Source organism: Pithys albifrons, chromosome 3 (genome assembly GCF_047495875.1).
Source record: "Pithys albifrons albifrons isolate INPA30051 chromosome 3, PitAlb_v1, whole genome shotgun sequence".
Classification (NCBI taxonomy): Eukaryota; Metazoa; Chordata; class Aves; order Passeriformes; family Thamnophilidae; genus Pithys; species Pithys albifrons.
Genome location: NC_092460.1, coordinates 10,093,474 through 10,107,246, shown reverse-complemented (window position 1 = coordinate 10,107,246; position 13,773 = coordinate 10,093,474). Strand labels below are relative to the sequence as shown.

General features: G+C 48.4%; 1 protein-coding gene across 1 annotated transcript in view; it reads left to right on the top strand.

Moving 5' to 3' along the window:
* Positions 1–13,773, top strand: part of MTMR14 (myotubularin related protein 14) — a 32,231-nt gene that overhangs the window by 11,866 nt on the left and 6,592 nt on the right. Inside the window, 9 exon segments of the mRNA XM_071550437.1 lie at positions 310–384; positions 2,667–2,733; positions 3,865–3,950; positions 4,181–4,257; positions 4,459–4,495; positions 5,940–6,010; positions 6,645–6,694; positions 6,907–7,045; positions 9,723–9,899. Coding sequence (XP_071406538.1) covers positions 310–384; positions 2,667–2,733; positions 3,865–3,950; positions 4,181–4,257; positions 4,459–4,495; positions 5,940–6,010; positions 6,645–6,694; positions 6,907–7,045; positions 9,723–9,899 — 779 coding nt within the window.

The following is a 13,773-nucleotide window of genomic DNA, read 5'->3' as shown; positions in this document are numbered from 1 at the left end:
TCTCAGTTCCTTCTTTATATTCTGACTCCTGCTGAGGGAGGTGGTTGAATCGAGCAGCCCTACAGAAATTCAAAAACTGATATGCCTGACTTTCACTGTTGGGAGCACACAAAAGCTCCTCTTGTCCATTAGTCTTTCCAAGAGTCTATGAGGTAATTTTTACCTCTAGGTTTTTGCATCCAAAGATGCTTTGCCAAGATGTTTTCTTCTAATGCACCATTTGGCATTTGTTGTCATGTTTCTTTTCTGGAACTCTCTCCCTTCAAACCATGACTTTCCTCTGACCAAGTGTGTTTGGGTTTTTTGCAGGACTATGTAGATGCTCCATTAAGTATTCCAGTCTCTCTGACCCAGTCTCTGAATATTGATTGGAGTGAGTACCAGGTGAGCAAAGTGTATGTCTCTGTGGGACATCAGAGATTTTTTCAGGAAGGATCTGTAAAGTTGAAGTCTGATATGCTCCTGTTGCCGTGATCTGGCTCGCTTTGTACCATCTCAGTGGGGGCGAGGCTGTTCAGAATGGCAGTGGAAATCCTCTACCCAAAAGCTCTGTAAAGTCAAATCTTTTTCTGTAGCCTTCCAAAATTTGCAAACCATTAGGGAGGTAGGTTGCTAATAAAGGTAAGGAACATGACAGGAACTTGTTCTCAGTGTCAGCTCTGCACTGGGCAGACCTCCTCCTTGGCTGTGGGGAGTCTTGAGAGAGGTCAGCCTTCCTGTATGTGAGCAGAGCTGAGTGACTGGGCACCTTCTTCACAGGTGTGCAAGGTGCCTGTCCTGTGGGGGAGGAGTAGAAAATCATGACTGACTGTGGCAGGTCTCCATTCCTGATTAGTGTGACAGCATGGCAAATGGTAATTGAACTCTTATGTTTGCCTAAGCTTCGAGGTTTACCTTTGTTCACGCCAGGGAGTATCACCTTACACTACTGATTAGTGCACTCCATTTCACACATCAGTGGACCTACCAGGTTTTGTGACGGCTGGAGCGTGTCACATTACTGTGCTCTGTGGCTGGAAGCACCACAGAACCAGCAGAGCTCCCCTTGCTGGGCCAATGTTTCTTGTCAGTGATGTAAATACTCTTTAAGTGCCAGCATAAGCAGAATCACAGAAAAATACCTGGCAGTGTTGAAGCAGAACTAATACAACCACACCTCGTGTATGACTAGAAACTTGTTCACTAGAATACTGAGCAGCCAGTGTTTTAAAAAGGAAATTAAAAATTGAAGAGGGTGTAATAAATAGACACAGAAATTATTTGAGGACTGGAGAAGGTGCTTCACTCAAAGCTGAAGTTCTCAGTCTGTTTAGCTAATCACTAAGGTGATGGAGGGTTGACTTGATTAATGTGTCAGTACATTTTCAGGGAGAAAATACTAATTCTAAAGCACTCTTCAGTCTGGGGAAGAAGAGCTGCACAAGAAGCAGTCTAAAATCAGACCTGCAGTTAAAAAAAAGGCAGTCTTGTATGTTATTTTTAAGGGTGATCTGTTGGAACATGCTGCCAAAGGAGAAATGAGCTGTCACCCCATTGCTGAGGTGCTTCTCTGAGCAAAGATGTTGCCAAGTGCGAGCTTGAGGCAGTACTTGGGGCCACTGAACAAAGCTTTGTGGAATAGAGAGATCAGACTGGGCAATTAGATAATTCCTTCTGACATGAGCACAAGATAGAATTGGGCAGATAAAAGACTTCCATGTTTTTCTGCCCCAGGCTGAATGTGTTCCCCATTTCTCTACTCTTTTGAGACCATGCACGTTTCATGGCAGAGCAATATGTTCTTTGTCTGACACTACTGCTCTTCAGTGTGGTTACATGCACACATGCAAGCACACAGCAAGTGTTCCATTGCTGGTGGTCACATCTCACTTATACCACTAACATTTCTACCATGAAGTGCATCCCCTTTCTTGCCTTTTCATTGCCAGTGCTACCCTATTTTCCTTGAGCTCATTCTGACTCTGATCAAACCACTGAAATTCCCTGGATCTTTTCATCACACAGTGGTCAAGTGATAAGCTTGGGATTGTTCTGATGTTTTTCACCTGTATATCTTGTAGTGCTGGAGATCTCTGAGTTCAGAGCCCTTCTGTATTTCTGCTGCTACCTGGGGGTTACTGCAGAATCCAGTGCCTGTCTGAAGCAGTGGGAAAGGGTCAGCCCTCTGCCAGCAGCCTGCTGGTGACGTTTTCCAGGGCCAGAGAGTTTTGAGCAAAGTGCTTGGGTTGTGAGAACAGGCTGCTGACCTTGGGCTGCACACCCCATTATGCTGCTTGCATCACAAACACAGCTGTAACGTGGCTGAGCCACTTGCTGAAGTGCACGTGTGCAGGGGCTGCAGAACTGGGTCAGTGCTCCACAGGTGTTTGCTGCCTCTCTGAGCATGGTCTGTGCTTGGAGCTTTGGGGCTGCAGGCAAGCAGATTCTGTGCCAGCCAGGCAGACAGTAGAAATGGCCTTCTATTGTTTTATTTGCCTACCTAGTATCTTGTCCCAGAGTGCCTTTTGCAGAGAACGGAGGGATTGATTCCAAGGGGAAAGTCTGTCATTCTGAGGAATGGCCATGCAGGTATTTCTGCTTCACTGGTGTTCTGGGTAGAGCAGCTCTAAACTGCAGAGCAGCCTTTTGCTGTGGGCAGACTAACCCTCAACATTTCTCCTCTGCAGAGCTGGGACCTTGTACAGCAGACACAAAACTACCTGAAGCTGCTGATCTCCATCATCAATAGTGATGGTAAGGCAAACTCATTGCTCCCAGCAGTGTAGCTGAAGCAGTCGCTGTCTCTGGAAGAACAGCTGGTGGTATTAGTGCCACTGTGAATCAGTGCCCCACTAGAGAAGAGTCACTTTATAGAGAGCTTCACTTTTCTCCCTTCAAAACAGGGTAATGGTTCTACCATTTTAGGGCTCCAGCTCCCCACTTTGAGAGTGACTTGCTGATTCCTTGAAAACCCTCTCCCAAGCATGAAGGGATATGTGAAAACTTAACCTAATGTTTTACTGCTTTAAACCCGGAGAGAAGAAACATTTGTTCCTCTGTTGACTCTTGGCTGTTGTTTTGCTGGACAGCTGTGTTTTGTGCCCCCAGCACAGTCTCATTTGTTACCTGTTTAAGAGCCCCTTCCACTGTCTTTCATCACAGCAACCCAACTTTCTGAAGAGTGTCTGCTGCTTTGTGTGGCATCCCATTCCCTCTGGGCACTGTGACTTCCAACCTAACACTGTTGGATAGATGGAGCCATGACTGGGTTTGCCAGCATGGCCAACTACAGACTCTCCTGTAGTCTTTGTGTTGGGGGACACCACAGATTTTCTGGAGAGCGTAGGAGTTGTCTCATGTGTTGCTTTGCTCAATGTGCAGTAGGAGGTTTAGTGAGACTGAAAAAGTGTTCAGTTGGAGCAGGTTTCTCACTGCTGTGGGGATAGATTGCGATAGTGGGTTGCACCTGGCCAGATTGATGTTCTGGGTAGCAAAGTAATGTTCCTTGGTGATGTAGTCAAGTTCATTACCTGAGGCAAAGGTGTGCTTGTAGCATTGGTCTTGCTTTTCCAGTCCTTTTATACTAGGAAAGTTTGTCATTGATAGAAACTGACCTGTATTACACTAATGGCTTCATGTCCTGAGCAGCTGTCAGGACCAGGACAGCACATCAGCTGGTGTTGCTGATAACCCAGGACACTCTGAGCAATTTGTTGGCTGCCGTATTCAAGACAGAATGTTCTGGCTTGGTGGCTGAGCTCTGCTCTTGAGCCTGGGCTGTGAGGACAGAGGGGAACTTGTCTCTATAGATTTTCCATAAAGAAGTCATTGCTCTTGTAGCAACATCCTTTTTTTCCTTTTGTTTTCTATGCCTACCTGGCGCAGATGACAGCGGGCTCCTGGTGCACTGTATATCCGGCTGGGATCGAACTCCTCTCTTCATCTCCTTACTGCGCCTCTCCTTGTGGGCTGTGAGTACCTGGCTGACCTCCTGTGTTTCTGGGGGTGATTCCTTGGAGGGTGAATGACTGTCACCAGGAAGTGGTAGTGGATTAGTTGATGTTCCTTCAGACATACTATCACAGGCAGGTAGAGGAAGCTGGGCATCTTGGCTCACCATGACAGTGTTCATCAGATCATGAATACCCCAGTCCCAGTCCCCAGGGCTGCTGCCTGAAGGCTGCTCTCGTTTGCTTTGTAGGATGGGCTGATCCACACGTCCCTGGAGCCGTCGGAGATTCTCTACCTGACAGTGGCCTATGACTGGTTTCTCTTTGGGTAGGCATCATAAGTTTTACTCACATGTGTATCCCTGCACAGCAGGGTAGAAGCCTTCAGGGCTCCTATTTGTTGTGAGCTGGGACAAAAAGGGCTGATGCCTTTTTTTACCTGAGGGCTCAGGTGTCTGGCCATTCTTGACACCTTGTGGTCTTCTGCTGATTCTGGTGTGTGATCGAGCTTCCCTTTCTCTTTTTCTAGGCACATGTTAGTCGATCGACTCAGTAAAGGAGAAGAGGTGAGTGTCATGTCTGGGGCAGTGACTGAGCACTACTTTGTGTCCTCAGGATACTTGTTTATGGTAGCAGTGTGCACTGCCTGCCTCTCGTAATCTCAGTGGTGTGGCTGGGCTCTAAAAAGATTGGTCAGGTGCTGAAAATACAAGGTAGGAGCCTTGCCCCATCACTTCCTGATGCATAAGGTGTGGGGCTGCTTTTCTCTCAGGCTCCAGTTTTGTTGTGGGGTGTCAGTCCTGCCACTTTCCCTGCCATTACTATTCAGGCCCTAGGTGAAAGGTGCTAGGACTTGCTGGTCAGCTCAGTGATGAGAAGGATGCTTAAGGTCTATTACTCCTGGGAGCTTGGAAATAAAGCTGAGTACTTGTGTACTTGTCCTGAGTGCCAGCCCTCCTGCCTGGGTGCTGCAGCTGCATGTGGCTTGCATGTCATCCTGGGCTCATGGAGTAGCTTGTGCTGATTCCAGTGTGTGTATTTGGTGGGATGTGTCTATGGGTGCACAGATGGGTCTGGGAGGAAGTTAAAATTAGTTGAACTAATTCTCTTCAAATCTTTCACTGTCTTAACAGCAAAAAAGATTGTTCTGACTATAGCTGCAGTATAGTGAAATAGCATTTTTGGATAGAAATAAAAGAGATGGGGAGTTTATCTAACCCTGTTGCTAATCCCCTGCTCCTCAAACTCTCGCCTCACTAGGGAATCCCCTGCCTTCAAACAGCAGAGCCAAGACCCTGGCCTATTTTCCATCTTTCAGGGGCACAGAATCCTTTTATTGATATAATTCCTCCCATTCATTCCTTTCCTGGAGTTCTGCTGGCTCAAGGCCGTCAGCTCTGCTTGATGCCTGCTTGGCCATGGGTAGAGTTGGTAGCTGCAGCAGGAGAGGGGTTGCCTGGCTGCCTCTAGCACTCCCTGCTCCCCACTTCTCCTAGGAGAAGGCCACAGCCCTGCATGTTTCTGCGCAGGGTGGCAGAGACACAGCAGGGTGAATGATGCAGAGCAGACTGGGCATGAGCTTGGGACTGCAGACTCTGCTTCCACATGTGGTACAGCTGTGGTGCCCATGGGGAGCATGCAGCTGTAACCCTGCCAGTCTTGCTTGATTTGCTGCTTCCTGAGTGTATAAACAGCTGCTGGAGGCCATCCCTTTGCCATTCTTTTCCAACGGCATAAGTACCTGCCATGTGCTTGTGGCATGTGTGCAAGGCATTGATAAGGAGACTTGTTGTACACCTTCCTTTCTGGGGTGTCACTGTGGCAGGGAGCAGAGGGTTAGTTTAACATGGAAAAGAAGGCCCAGGATGGGATGGTGGCAGCCCATGGCACATTGTGGGCTGGTAGCTGCAGATTTTTTGCTGTTCTTGCCAGCACCTCCCCACCAAGATAAGAGGCTGCATGGAGCCTCGGGTTCATTCCTGAACCGCTCTTCTCTCTCCCTTTGCTCAGATTTTCTTTTTCTGCTTCAATTTTCTGAAGCACATCACCTCTGAGGAGTTCTCTGCTCTGAAGTCACAGAGGTAAGGAGCCTGTGCTTGCTGCTGCATGGGCTATAGAGCCAGGAAGCTTGTTAGTGCTGTTTCTTTGGGGAGATAGAAGCCCTGGTGTCCTGGCCCAGTTTTCTTTAATTTATTCTGCACTCTGAAGGCTGCAAAATGGGGCCGAGGCTTGTGAGGTGCCACGTTGTGCTCTGAAAAACTGTCCATGCTGAAATGTGCTCTCTGCTTAATGACTGTCCGTGGCTGCTTTAGCACAGATGAACCCAGGGATGTGTGCTCAGGCTGAGCAGACTGTGCAGTGACTTCACCAGGCACTGCTGGGGGGAGAGGGGTGGCTGTGTTTTAAAAGACTGCTCAGCATAAACACCTTAGTATTTCAGGAGGGGCTGAAAGAAAAAAAAAACACTCTAGAAGCTCTCTGAGTAAGCACATGTTACATGCAGGGTTGCCTGCTGCCACCTTCTCAAAAGCATAGGGGGTGTGGGTTAGAACTGTTAGGGGTCGGGTACTGCACACTGGCCCATCCCTCCCCTCTCGGTCTGCACAGCTAATTCCCCACTGCTCTGATCAGCTGTGTGTGACGGAAACCTGGCTTTAGCCAGCCTCCATGCAGTCTTGAAGTGTACCTGAGGTAACTTTGTCTTTCCTTCCCCAGAAGGAAGAGTTTGCCACCTGGCTTCACCCTGGAAGAGATCTGCATGCTCAGTGAGTGCTGTTGCCAAGCATCAGTGCCCCTGGTGGGTGCTGGTGATGGTTCATCATTTGAAGGCTTGGGTTCCCAACACCCTAAATGTATGTGCTGCCCTTGGAGCCCCACAGGAATACAGCCCCAGGGCACAGGGAAAGTGTATTGCCTAAAGGGGAGAGAAAGTGAGACCAAGCTGGTCTTCAAGTAACTCTGTTTTCTTTTTTTCTAGAGCAGAAAGACCGAGGCAGCACCACAAGCCTTAGCAGTGACTTCTCCCTGGGGATGGAAAGTTCCCCTGGAGCAGCTGGGAGCTTCACCTATGAAGCAGTGGAGCTGATGCCAGCAGGAGCACAGGCTCAGGCGGCATGGTGAGGATATACGCCTTGGCTGCCAAGCAAAAGGTGCAGGCTCTGGGGACAGTAGAAGAGATATTTCTGAAATGTCTTACCCCCCAGGTCTCCTCTCTGTAGCATGGGTTCCTTACAGTGGGGGAAGGAATTTGGCTGTCAGAGGATTTGCTGCAATTTTACTACAGAGCTTCTGCACCAAAAATTGGGGAACACCCCTGTCAGGCAGGGATGCTCCTAAGTTTGTCTATTGATGAGAGTAAAGCAACTTTGTTTCATTTTCACCAGTTTCACTGTTAAAGTTCATTCAGAAAGTATTTCATTACTTTTGAAAGATGATTCCAAACTACCAGAAAAATTACATTTGGCAGCAGCCACCCCAGGGAAAAGTGGAGACAGTTTAGCTGCCCTAAAATGAAGCTTAATCAGTTTATGAAAGAGATTACACAGAGACATGTCTGCAGTTAGTGGTAGGTAGGCTGGGTGGCCAAGAATCCCCTCTAACAGCATATGAGGTATGTGAGCTGAAAGCAGGTTCCTGCCCACAGCACTGCTTAGAGACACTTCTGGGGCAGAATACTAAATTCCTGGTGCTTCCTGTTGACAGAGAGTCACATAGGACTCGCCTGGGGGTGCAGGTGGCTGTCTGGGAGCGGGGAAGGTGTCTGGCAACTTGCTGCCCTGGGATGGGTGTTTTACTTGCTTGTGGAGTTTCTGGTGCTGTTTGGGGATTTCAGAACTTAGCTGTAGGGTTGCCCCTCTCAGTTTAATTTTTCTCTCCTCTCCCTCAGCACATGTGAAGACACAATTTTATATTGCAATTATTTTAAATTAAATCTGGGTTGTGCTGGAGGCAGTTGAAGTCCTCTGGGACTGAGCCTGCAGCCATGCTAGTGGCAGAAGCCTTTCTAAAGCACACTGTGATTCTGTAATTTAAAGTGCTGAAGCAGAGAAGAGAGAATCTTCCTGCACAATCATGAAATGGAGAGAGGGAGTCCCAAACTGTTTGCCAAGTGAGCACAGTGTCCTCTAACATGCAAAGCATACCTATCCACAGCAAAGTGACTGCAGCAAGTACAGGACAACCTTTCACCTGAAGGGTAGTGAAATGAAAGCATTTATGTTCTCTGAGTGCTTAGGACATACAAACTTGACTCTACTGCACAGAACTTAAGCATGATTTTCACAAGATGTGAAATGACCAGAGCATGCTGGAAGAGATATGTTGCACTCATGTGGATCAGGGCTTGATTTTGTGATGTGTTTTCTAATTCTGGTGTGCTTTCATTTCTGTGGGAGACACTGGACTGTGTTGGAGCTAGCGCTGCTCCACAGGGATGGTTTGGGCTGTGCTGTGGAGCATGAGCTTGGGAAGGGGAAAGGTTGTGAGCCTTGCCATGAGTACTCAGTGAGGAGACTGGTCACAGATGTCTTGCTGCAGGCTGTTGTGGATGTGTAGTCTGGAGAATAGGTAGGGCTTGCGGCAAGCTGGAGGAGCTGGGCTGTGCATAGCATGAGTAGGTAGAGGAGTGGATGTGCTTTGTTGAGTTGTCCTCAAAACAGGTGCCCTCCAGGTCTCTTTGCAGGGAGAGACGTTTGATTTTTAGCTGTACCAAACTTGTTTCGTCAGGCTGTGCTTGGAAATGTTGGCAGCTATGATAACAGGAGATGAATAATGTTTGAGAGAGGCTGTGGTGTGATGTTTGAGGGTGGACACCCTTCAAGAAACGAAGGGAGGATATCGCGCTTTCCGCTGTACAATGAGCCTGTCTTTAGCTGCACTTGCTGACAGTGCTCAAGATCGCAGTTGAAGCTGTGAGATGCCCTTCCATGTTTCAGGAAGAATACCTTTTCTCCTCGAGTTTCTTTGGTTTACACTTTTCTTTTTCACTTGTGGACATAGGGAGGTCTTTGTCCAATTCTATATGTTCTTGGATGGAATAAAACTCTTGTGTCTCTTACAGAAAGCAAACAGTTGATATAAAAAGGAAAAACTTCTGAACGTGGACTAGCAGTGATGTGAATTAGTCCCAAATGTGTGCCTGTTTGACATGTAGCTGGATGGTACTGTGAGCTAACGCCCAATGCAGCAGTGAGCAGTGAATCATGACCAAGTCTGAATCTGTTGGCTAGAAAAGAAGCCAGAGCAGTTCAGGGCTGTCAGCACAGGGAAGGAGAGGACTGAAGTACCCCTACATTTGGAGCGACTGTCAGCTCTGAGCATGTGGCCAGAAGTCTGGTCAGTGGTGCCTGAAGGGAATCACTAGAAGGGAAGACAACCCTGGTGGTGTGTCCCTGTTGCCCTCAGTGCACATGAACGCCCACCTGGGCCGATAGGCTCTGTGGAGTTGGAGCAGATTGAAATGGTTGTTCCCGCTGGGAGGCCCCTTGCTCGAGGCATTTTTACCGCTAGACTAAACAAAGCAATCGCTGTGTGTGTGTGGGCTGATGCATTCTCCCATCTCTGATTTCCAGGTCACGTGGATGGTGATCTATAAAAGAATGGGCTAAGATGGGTTGAGCTCAGTGTACCCCCCTCACTGAGCAGGGTGACTCATGGTTCCTTGGGAGGGAGGAGAGTGGGTTCAATGGGAACAAGAGCTAGTAGCTGCTGGGGTAAAATCCAGCCTGTGGTAGAAAGGCTTCCTTGGAGTGCATAGAAAAGCCAGCTTTCTCACCCATGTCCTCCACCCCACAGGAGGAAAAGCTGTGCATCATCACCACAAGCTGTGCTCTGGAGCAGGGCACAACAGTCTGACGACAGACTGCCTTCCACAGGGGTGGTTGAAGTAAAGTCCTCCAGCTCCTCCTCATCAACCCATTCTGATAACTTCCTAAGGATTGGAAGCAGCCCACTAGAAGTGCCCAGATCCAGGTGAGGTGGGATGGAACAGAGCATTTCTCAACAAAATGAGTGCCCGGTAAAGGGAGTGCAGGGCTGCACTTATGTGGCTCTGGGAACGCTGGACCACATGTCTTTATGTCTACAACCAAGCCTTGGGAGGCCTGTTCCTTTCTGGCCTGACCTTTTCTGAAATGTTGGCCATTAAACCCAGGCACTCCTGCCTCAGCCCCTGCAGGAGTGAGGAGCTGTGCTGGTAACAGCCAGCTGTCTGTTCTGCCTGCCCTCAGTGCATGCCTTGACTCTGCAAGCTCTGACATCTCTGCATCCTACATGCTTGGAACTCACAGCACTTTCTCTGTCTTAACGCACCCACCGGGGTTTGAAATGGCTGTGGTGTTTGGAAAAGGAAGCTTTTTCAAACCAAGCAGACCTCACTCTGCATCTAACCTGTCCCTCTTTCCACCTGCTGACCCTGCTGATGCTGCAGGCTGGAAAAAATCCTGCGTGCTGGTGGCAAGCAGAGGTAGCTATGAGCTGAGAGCAAGCTAGGAGTGCTGTGCCGGCACAAAGGATTCCTCCTGGAAAGCTGTGTGTTCCTGTTGGGCAGCTGGGGAATGGGGACCCTGGACATGAGCCTAATCTCATGCCATGACAAAGGATATTCTGACACCCTTCTGCTGATGCTGCAATAGATAGGGCAGAGTCGAGCAGCGAGCTAGGCTAGGGAAGAAAGAACAGCCTGTGGAGCAAACACCATGTGTTTAGGCCAACAGGGAATAAAGAGGCTCTTAGATAAGAGGTTGCTGTTAACATCATCAAATGCCTGTGTAGTCTCTGCAGGTTTTCCAATGAGTCTTTTTCTAGTGACTCCAAAACAGCCACCAGCCAAATTCTAGTGCTCTCTCATCATATGGAAAATAAAATGACAAACAAGTAAAGCATTGAAAATTTATGAGACTTTCTTAACTAGTCTTGATTTCAGAGAAAAAACAGTGTCTGACAGTTTTCATAAATGATGCTAACTGTTCTCCCTGGGGAAAGACATCAATAGTAGGGGTTTGGGTTGTTGCTGGGGCCCACCTCGACATTCTCTGTAAGATTAAATGAACCTCCCAAGAAGAGAAGAAAGTACTGGAAAGAAAACAACTTGTCTTGTGAGCTGCTTTGTTCATGATGATAGTGCCACAATTCCTGTGTGTGGTCTCATGCCATTCCCAAGGCCTGACACGCTGTTCAGCACTGGGCTGGTGGCAAGCTTGCAGCAGTGCTCTGGAAGAAGCAGTTCATAATGCTTCAGCCAGACTCTGCTCTGTAAGAGCAAAGAGGAGAAACAGGAAGCAGAAGACCACCATGGGAAGGGTTGGGGTAGCCTTATCAGACACTGACACAGGTTACACTCTCTGCAGCTTGAGCATGGTTATACTTTCTCCAGAGAGAGAAACTCTGTCACTCCCCTTGGCTTTGGTCTCCCTGCTTGGACTGTGTTAGTCTGTATTTGTCTGGTGAGCTCCATGCAGATATCACAGTATGTTCAGTCACCATTCTTCAACATGAAGGAAAGGATGAGTCCCATTTTGGGTGGAGGAGGCCTGTATCTATGATGGAAGGAAGAGGTAAATTCTGTCCCTTCACCTCCTCAAAAATGGTAGGACTAAGGTGAAAAAGCAGGAGCACAGAGATTGATCAGGATGCCAAAAATACCTTTATCCCTGCAGTGCAGCTGGCAGGTTAACACCCAAGGCTCTTAAGATGAAGAAACTATGTACTTGACTTCCTAATCCTCTGTTTGTGTGGCCATAGCAACAAAACACTTTTCCCAACTGCTGCTGCACTGGTTAAAATGGTTGCTTGTAAAATGCCCGCAGGCATTCTTCAGGTAGTTCAGGTCAACAGCCCATTCCAGGTGCTGGCAGGCAGGGAAGCTCCTGAGGGAACAGGAAGGCAAGTCAGCAGGAGAGATGAGCAGGGCCTGAGAGGGGAACTGGGCTGTCCTAAAAGAAAGGGTCACAAGTGCCCAGTCAGACAGTGGTAGCCAAGCCCTTCTCCTGACCAGGCCATGTCAGCAGACTGCTGCTGCTGCCACCACCTCACCAGCCCATCCTGTGAATCCTGCTCTGAATCCTGTCCTGGGTACCTGTAAATCCTGGGATGGTTCTTCTTAGGCAAAGTACAAAGGCAAATTCCTGATGGCCTTTCTGGCTTGTTCCAATGCGCTGGTAAGATCACATGTGCTGAAGACAAACACACTGGAAGATACTGCACAGACTATTTGCAGAGTAGAACAAGGCGCTGCTTGTTCAACAGAGTTCTGAGTACATCAGACAGCGTGTCTTGAATCAAACCCCCTGCATGCAAGGGGTAACAGCTTGCAAACCATGTCCTGCGTTTGCATTTGACACAGTCTAAATGTCCCATGACAGTGCAGAAAAAAATCTGTATCTGTGTCAGGGATTTAGCATGTGTGTACATGGCACTAATGTGGATTAGCAGCTGGATAATCTTTGGTTGAATGTGCTTTTGCTAAGTCAATTAAACAAACCCAGAGTACTGTGATCTGGAGAGTCGAGATCTGCAAAAGTTAAATCACAGAGGATCTGCTTTGATCAACAGCCATAGAGAACTCCCTTACTTTGCTGAAGGGCTGCAGATAGCTCAGCTGTGGGTCTGGAGGTCCAGTGAGAACAGAGTGAGACAGAGAAGCTGCTGCCCCTTGGCTTTGGATGTTTTGTTGGTAGCAAGAAGACTGCGTGAGCACTGTATGTCTTGTTCCTTACAGCCACCTTGCTCAGAAGGTTTATCTGTGATGTGGCAGCTTGGGATATTAACCACAGCAGGAGAGGAATTGTTTACAGGAATGTTTTCTGGAATTATTGCATGACTATGCCACAAAGTGGACTTGTCGGCTGGCACATGGCATTCTGCAATCAGAAATGGTTGTGCTCACAGAGGACAAGCTGCTGGGGCACTATCAGCCCATAGATAACTGCCTGGGATTCAGCCAGGGCTCTCAGTACTTGGCAGAGAGCCATACTCCTTGCCAGCATTTCCCACACAAAGGTGGGAAGGGCTGCCCTTTACTCCAGGTTGCCACAGTCTGCCTGCGCATACAGAACCTACTTAATGCTTCAGTTTGAGGCACAGAACATATGCTGGCAAATGAGCTGCTTCCCAGATAGTCCCAGGTGTGTAGAAATACGTCAGGTGAGCGGGGGCAGCACAGGGCAGGATGGGAGCCTAGCTGTTGGCACTTGGCACCCATCTCGGTGACATATTAGGAAAGAGAAGGATCCCTGAACGTTGCTCTGCCTCCAGTATTGGCTGTCCTCTGGCAGGCAAGTGTCCATGTGCTCTGAAATGCTCTGCCTCGTGCAGCATGTTGCATGGGAAGCACTGACCTAATTAAAAGGAACCATTCCAGGCTAGGAGCTGCCAGTTTATGGCCTGCGAGAGGTCCTTCCTTGTGTGAAGGAACAGCTTGCAGCTCATCTCTGTTTTGCTAATCTAATTTTGTTAATCTTGCACTTTTGAGGGAGTTTCTTCCCACTCATGGACCTGAAGAGGTGGGTGTGTGAAGCTCACTTTGATTCTTTTTCTGTCTGCCATTAGATGTCTGTGGCAGAGACAGCGACTTGAAGACTTGCTGTATCTCATCTTCTCCTGACATGCATGTCAGCTTTGCTGTCATTGTCCAGCTGCTTCCCCAGACCCTCCATAGTTAGCTGCCCTCACTGTTAGCCAGCCTGTGCCTTGGCTGTCACATGTTGCAGACATACTGTTCTTACAGATGTGGAGTCTGGTCCTGGTGTCCCGGCAGCTGCACCTTGTTCCAGGGGCCTCACTGAAGCTCTTTTTGGGCTTCTGCAGCAAGACTTTACAAGGAGCCTTCAGGGTAGAAATAACAGGA